At 30.9% G+C, this 7,670-nt stretch overlaps 2 protein-coding genes across 2 annotated transcripts in view; one reads left to right on the top strand and one right to left on the bottom strand.

Moving 5' to 3' along the window:
- The window catches only part of LOC107490988 (uncharacterized), a 3,065-nt gene extending 2,336 nt beyond the window's left edge, over positions 1 to 729 (top strand). Inside the window, exon 2 of the mRNA XM_052262805.1 lies at positions 36 to 729. Coding sequence (XP_052118765.1) covers positions 36 to 539 — 504 coding nt within the window. The 3' untranslated portion in view covers positions 540 to 729. The remainder of the gene's footprint in view (positions 1 to 35) is intronic.
- A 159-nt stretch (positions 730 to 888) lies between these two features.
- Positions 889 to 3,943, bottom strand: LOC107490977 (nucleoside diphosphate kinase 2, chloroplastic). The gene is made up of 7 exons (XM_016111773.3): positions 3,583 to 3,943; positions 3,435 to 3,491; positions 3,163 to 3,249; positions 2,717 to 2,797; positions 2,514 to 2,626; positions 2,334 to 2,383; positions 889 to 1,137 (listed from the first exon to the last, which is right to left on the bottom strand). The coding sequence occupies exons 1-7, from the start codon at positions 3,829 to 3,831 to the stop codon at positions 1,070 to 1,072; spliced, it is 705 nt and encodes a 234-aa protein (XP_015967259.1). The 5' UTR covers positions 3,832 to 3,943; the 3' UTR covers positions 889 to 1,069.
- Between the last annotated feature and the right edge of the window lie 3,727 nt (positions 3,944 to 7,670).

Below are 7,670 nucleotides of genomic sequence, written 5' to 3' on the forward strand. Positions count from 1 at the left end.
TTTACTTACGCTTTTTCCTGTTTTTCATAGATTAGAGTTTCTTCATCTTATTAAATTATTCTCACAATTTTTATTTTATTTATGCAGAAGCTACTCTTTTGAAGCTAAAGCTTGGTGCTAAACGTGGCGATGTAAGTGCACAAGCTGTAGAAATGGATGAATCTAGGGATGATTCTTCAGCTAGTTCATCTTGCGTTGAGGAAGCAGATATGACCCATAATTGCAACAATCTACCAAGTGCTTCAATTTCCCAGCATCATATAATAACTGAGATAACTATGATGGACACTGATTGCTCTTCAAGTGATATTGCTTGTACTGGGAACAACACTGGACAGGGAAGTCACAATAATGTTTCCATTCTTCGTTTCTTTAAAGTTAAGGAACCTAGTAATTCCAGTGTCTCGTCTTGTGGCGAGGTGGTCTCGGCAAAGGAGGGTAGTTCTGGATCTGTTTCATCGAGTTCAGTTGAATTACATAGCAGTAGTGAAGGGGAGAGTGATCTTCAATATTCAGATGTTTGTGAATTTTCCAAATAGAGAAAGTTATGATCTGAAAAATGGTCTATTCTGCCATGTCTCATGCCTACATTTTCCAAGGCTTCTATCTGTTGTATTGTATCTTAGTTAATTAATCTGCAACATGTCATAAAGCTTTCAGAATATTTAATCTTATTGGCTGTATCCGTTGAATTTTTGCTCAATGATAACATCGTCCTTTTTATCTTCACATGCAATTTTATAGTGCAAATTTCATTTTTTTTATTTCAACGGTTGGATATGTCTGTTTATTTTGCTTTGGTTAAAACAGAACCTCCCATTCAAATTTGATCTAATTAGAGGTTAACAGAATGTACTTGACAAATTCAAAATTCAGAACCAGGGCAAGAATTCAAAAAGGTATCTGGGAAACTGTTTAATCTGTGAAATTAATGCAGTGATACAAAATTTCTGAGCGACTGTTTATTCAGGAAAGTTAATGTAGCAACATTGACAACTGAAACAATTGACGAGGTTATTGAACTCTTCTGAAACTGCAAGTATCATTGAACATGAGATTCTGCAATTTATTATTCTCTTAGCCATGACGCTTGGGCAGGATTCCATTGGCATAATTCGGCTTCGTTGAACCATAGAGCTGCCACAAATGGAAATAACGAGTGGTTAATGAGCTATTATACATAACATACATTACAGCACAAATTCTCAAACCCGTTATTTCTAAAAGCATGTCCAGTTCAACTGTAATTTGTAAACCATTTACTATCTAACAGAATAGGTTATTCTGTTTGCAAAGAGATTTTCAAGATATTAGCAATACAATTTGTGTGCTACAACATCAATAATTTATGAGTATATGCTCAAATAGGACCCTAAGGAATTTTGTGCCCGACGTTATTGTTCCCAACAAAATTTTAAGATCCCCTTAATTTTACAAAAGTAAGACATATAAGTCCCTACCTTAGTCTGGCCTGTTATTTTCACTTGGACAAATAAGTCCTCAAAAGTGTGACAGAAAGACTTATGTGTCTTACTTTTGTAAAGTTTAGGCATCTCAATGTAATAAATTTTTTTGGGGACGAAAATGTCCGATACAAAATTTCTTAGGAACCTATTTGGATATATATTATTAATTTATTGAAGAAAGCACCCAAAATCAAGATGAGTCCATATTTGTCGTATTGTCCTAGAGATTGAACAATATCAGCATTTTTCAGTGAACTTGATAACAGCTTTGAACTCGAATTCTCTAAAAGACCAGGTGAAAAATAAAACTGACGATATGGATAATAGTAAATACTAAATACCATTACCACAGAAACACAGTCCAAAGTGTATTGATTATCTATTCTCTACTGTTACAGGTGGCTAGCACCTCATTCACCCTTCTTTCCTGTAATATTTTCTTCTCTCCCTCATGATCACCTATTCAACTTGATGCACCCTAATTTCATTTTAATATCCAACCTCTTTTTCTGGACATTGAGTTCCAGTAACTAAAATTTCCTGATACTTCAAGAGTTTCCAGTACCTAAAATGCTAGCCAGCCATGAAGTTCAAGCATCACATATCTATAACTAGTAATCCCAATCTTTCAACTATAAGTGATTGAGAAATGGGACATCATTTGATACTCGCTAATTAAAATGTAGACTGATGCTAGTTCACAGCAAATAAAATTCAGTGTTATTGTAAACTGCGACCAAAACACTTGATTCTGAAACCTGCTAATGTTTAAATTACTGGAGAGTTTTTCTATTCTCTCTTTCAAAATTCATATAACATTTGTGTTGCAAGGATTTGGATTACACTGGATGGCAATGGGGGCCTTACCTATTTCCCGCTTTCCATTCTCAGGGCTGTCACTGCCATGAACAACGTTCCTGCCACAAGTTCGTCATAAACTCATCATTCTTGAGACTCAATCAACAAGAAATACATATACTCCACACCTTAATTGACTGGAGGCCCTCGAAAGTAACAAGTCAGATTGTACAGCATTAGGGGATTTACCTTCCTGTTTGAACTGCGAGATCTCCTCTTATTGTGCCTGGTTCAGCTTGTAGAGGATCTGTAGCTCCAATAAGTTTACGTGCTGATGCCACTATTCCAACACCCTCCCAAGCCTTGCAAAATACAACATTATATCAAAACCAGAAGAATTCAACAGATATACTTCGTAAAAGTAGGCGAAAATGGGCAGGCCAGAATCATACCATGCACACAACAGGACCTGAAGTAATATAGTCAATCAGCTTAGGGAAGAATGACTTTCCTTTTAGGTCCTTGTAATGCTCCTGGAACCATACACAGCAGCACTAAGCCTTAAGAGTGCAAATAGCATATCAAAAGCCATAAGCTAGATAGAACCAACATTAATGCAAACATGTGAAGTAAGTTCACATCATACAATATAGCATATCAATCATGAGAACTTGGATCCAATGAGATGGGTGTATTGGATGGTCAGATATCATTATTCAAACACTCCAAATTGTTGTATTTCATACAATAACCATCATATGCAATTAGTATATGCTAAACGCTAATAAGAACAATAACTAAACAATTGTCCTTAACTGTGTGAAAACATCAGATATACAACATTACTAGTTTACTATACAGAATACAAGCATTGATTGAATTTTCAGCGAGTACAAACCTCAGCTAATTCCTTTGAGCATTGGAAGAGCTTCAAGCCAGTTAACTTAAACCCTTTCTTCTCAAACCTAGAAATAATTTCTCCTACCTAAACCAGTTCAACAACAAAGTATTCAGTATTGCAAGAACCAATAACCCGTAGAACAAAGAGAAAAAGAATCCATCATATAAGTAAATAAATAATTCTAAGCTTAAACTTCAAATTCCATTAAAAATCCCTTTAATTCAGCGGGCCTTTGACCAAAAGCAGTTAAAAAAAAGTAGGAGGCTTACAAGGCCACGTTGAACACCGTCAGGTTTGACCATTATGTAAGTTTGGTCAACCTGTTCCTGCACATAACAACAAGAACAAGAAGCACTGACAAAATAAGGCGATGATAAATAAATGAATGAATGAATAAATAAATTGAGAGGGGCAAACCAGAGAAGCAATTAGGTGTGGGAGGAAGATGCAGGGGTTGGAAGCGGTTTTGGCGCGAAGGGATTTGGCATACGGAGAAGAAGAAGAGAAAAGATGGGAATGAGAAGGGAATGCAGTGAGGTGTTGGTGTTGGTGTCGGCGTGTGGAGGCTGAAACGGTGAACTTGGTGGTGGTTGGTCGGAGAAGAGAGGAAGAGACACAAGAGGCAGCAACAGCTCTGCCTCCACCAAACACTACTACTCCTTCCATCTCTCTCTCTGCGGCTCTTCGCTCAGGCAAACAAATGAAATTCGGGCGGAGAATAAAGATAACGGTACCTCTATTTCTTGTTTGGAATTTGGAGTTTGGAATTTTGAAAAGGGAAAAAAAAGACAGCTGACTTTTGCAAATTTTATACTCTATTGAATAATTTTGACTTAATTTGATCATAAATTTATACGGTAATAAATTGTTATATTTAGGTTAAAATATTTCAAACTGCATAGTTTAATGGACTAAATATATTTACTGTATGTAAAAATTAAAGAACCTATTTGTTCTGTGTTGGATTCTTAGAAGTTTAAGATTTTGTTTAAAAAATTGGAATATAACTTTAAAATCATACAAGTATACAAAATTATTTTAAAAATAAATTATTTTAATCTCTAACATTAACATAATTTTTAATTTTTTTCTAAGTTAAATATTAAAATTAATTTTTAAAAATATTATTTTTCTATTATATCTTTTTCCATAAATACAAATTGTGGTTATATATTTCAAATGTTAGAAATGATATTAGAACACACCCATTGAAAATGTTATTTGTATAATCATTTATTAACAAATCGTAGGAAGTAATTTATCTAAAATAGTTAATAATTATTGTATAAAAGTTAGTATGCTTTATAGACACATGAATCATTTTTATAAAGGTAAAGTTTATTTTTTTATTTTTAAAGTTTGCTAAAAATTTTAAAAATATTTTTAAATTTTATTTTATTTGAATTTTGTTTTAAAAAATTTTGATTTATATTAAATATATCTCTGATAATTAAATTTTTAAAAAATTTAAAATTAATGTATCAATAATACTTGACAATTAAGAACCAGCTTGTTTATATTAAAAAATTGTCTTTGTGAAATTATTAATGAATTAGTTCTGAATTTCTTAAAAAATTAGTTATTAGAGATACATTTGATATAAATAAAAAATTTTAAAATAAAATTAAAATAAAATAAAATTTAAGAGTATTTTTAAAATTTTGACAAAATCTAAAAACAAAAAATATAATTTATCATTTTTATAAGAGGAGAGAAATTACAACGGAAACTTTCTAGTTGTCTAAGTGGTAATTTCTAAAAAATATTAAATATAAATATTTAATTATGTCTTATTACACTAGTAAAACTATGTAACTTAAATATTTACAAAACTAAAAGTGTTGTTATAAATAAAAGTATATGTCTTATTTTCTTTTTAAGGAAAAAGGTCCTACTAGCTAGTTGAAATTAAATTTTGGGAGAAATAATAATTGATATTGTTTTTTAAAAAAAAGTTTTTATTTGTATTGTTTGTCGATGCATCTTTTAGAAACAATTAATCAATTCTTTAGAAGTAGATAAAAAGTTATTTCCTCTTAGGAGATTTAATTGGTGAAAAAAAAGGGCAAAAATAAAGGAGAAAATAACATGTATTATTTCTCAAGATAATTCTACAAATTTTGTATTACACTTTCTATATCAGTAATACAAAAGGATTCGATTTTGATGCTCCAGAACATATAGATTATTAAATAGTTTCAGTATCAAAATTATTTTTTAAGTTTTTAATAATTGTTAAATATTTATTTTTTAATCTTATTTATTATTTAACTTTTTATATATTATTTAGTTATAAAATATATTCTATATTTTATAAATTATTATTTTATTATTCATCATCTATCTTATCTTTTAATTCTATCATTAATAATTTGATGTTTTATTAGTATTCATTTTCAATTTTTTTAATTTTATTTTGAATTTGAAACTCTAATCTTATCTTTTTCATTCCTAAGATTAATAATTTCATAATCTATTATCAATCTATTTCTCAATTTTCTAATTCTATAATTGTAATTATTTATGAATTTCTTTCTATTATGAATATTGATTTGTTTTAGCAACTATGATCATCTTTTATCAATTGCTAGATATGTATCTTTTGTAGTCGGAGAAATCACAATTTATAAAAAAATAATCGATTTTCTTATTCAAGTAATTAATTGGTTAATGAATAAAAATTATTTTCTTTTTACAACTTGTAGAAACACAATCAATTTTTTCATTCAAGTAACAGAGTAGTTAGTGAATGAAAATGTTTTTTCTTTTATAATAATGGGTTGTTTTACGAGCAAAAGTTCAGATTTTCTTCTAGTCAATTAATTTTATTACCTATTCAATTGATTGATTGAGGAATCTAATTGATTGGTTGATAAATCCCATTTTTATGGTTTATCTTGTGCTTAATTTAGGGGTTTTATCAACTTTTCTCACATTTATTCAATGAAATAGCATGGTTTTGTAATTCTCCCTTAATTTGCACTTAAGTATAAAAACATGCTTTTTAGCCCTTTAATTTGCTAATTTTAATCCACCTTTGATTCGACTAGATGCCTTGATGTGTTTGTTAGTAAATTCAGGTTGAAAAGGCTAGGAATGGATCAAAGGAGTGTAGAGAAAAGCATGCAAAGTGGAGAATTCATGGAAAATCAAGGATTTGGTGTGCATTCATTGACGCGCACGCGTGACATGAAGCGTACGTGTGAGTAGAAAAAGCTAAGCAACACATACGCGTCGCAGCTCGCACGTGACCTCATTAAAGTGAAAATGCTAGGGGAGATTTCTGAGCTTCCCAGGCCCAAATCCAACTCATTTCTGAGGCTATTACATGCAAAATTCAAGAAGGATTATGGGGGGGGAGGGAGCACATAGTGTAGTTATGATGAGCCTTTAGTTAGTTTTCTAGAGAGAGAAGCTCCCTCTTCTCTCTAGAATTAGGTTAAGATTAGGTTAATTTCTCTTAGATTTAGGTTTTAATTGTTGATTTCATTTACTTTTCCTTGCAATTTCTTGTTGCTATATCTTTACTCTCTGAGTTCTTCTTGTTAATTTCTTCTAGTTTGCTACTTTCATATTTATGAGCACTTTGTTGATTTTGATTTCCTTGAATGCAATTACATGTTTTATGTTCTTTTATTGTTTAATTGTTTTGTCATTGTTATTTCTTTGCATTTGGTAGTGTTAGATTTTATATTTCTTGTCATTTTATTATGCTTTTATTTTATGCCTTCCAAGTGTTTGATAAAATGCTTGAAAGGATGTTAGAGTAGATTTTTGTGTTCTTGGCTTGGGATGGTAATTTAGGTAAACTTGAGTTGCTAATGTCCAAGTGATTGATGATTGGTATCCATTGATTTTAGCTTTCACTAATTCAATTAGTGAATGGTTAGGACTTATGGACTAGGATTAATGTAGCTCATTTGACTTTCCTTCAATTGTTAGAAGATGACTTAATGAGATTGATCCTTGCAATTATCATGTTGTGGTTAGTAACAAGGATAAAGATCCTTAACCATCAACCCTTGCCAAGACCTTTTTACCATTTGAGTTCATTTAATTTCTTGTCATTTACATTTCTTGTCCCTTATTCAAAACGCCAAAATATATAGTCCATAACCAATAATTGAGCACACTTCCCTGCAATTTCTTGAGAGACGACCTAAGGTTTAAATATTTCGATTATTTTATTGGGGTTTGTTCTTGTGACAAACAAATTAAATTTCGATGTGAGGATTGTTTATTGGTTTAGAACTATACTTGCAACGAGATTTCATTGAGAAATTCTTTACTGACAAAAACCTTCCATCAAATGGCGCCATTGCCGGGGAGTTACAACGTGTGCCTTGTTATTGGTTATTGTATATATGTGAATATTGTGAATATGCTTCTTTGTTAGTTGTTGCTAGTTTTAGGAGTTTATTTTCATTATTTCTTGTTAGTTTTATTTTTATTTTCTCTTGCTACTATGAATTCTCATTTTGGCTATGAGTTTGGTTCAAATTATG

Source organism: Arachis duranensis, chromosome 1, assembly GCF_000817695.3.
Source record: "Arachis duranensis cultivar V14167 chromosome 1, aradu.V14167.gnm2.J7QH, whole genome shotgun sequence".
NCBI classification, from domain to species: Eukaryota; Viridiplantae; Streptophyta; class Magnoliopsida; order Fabales; family Fabaceae; genus Arachis; species Arachis duranensis.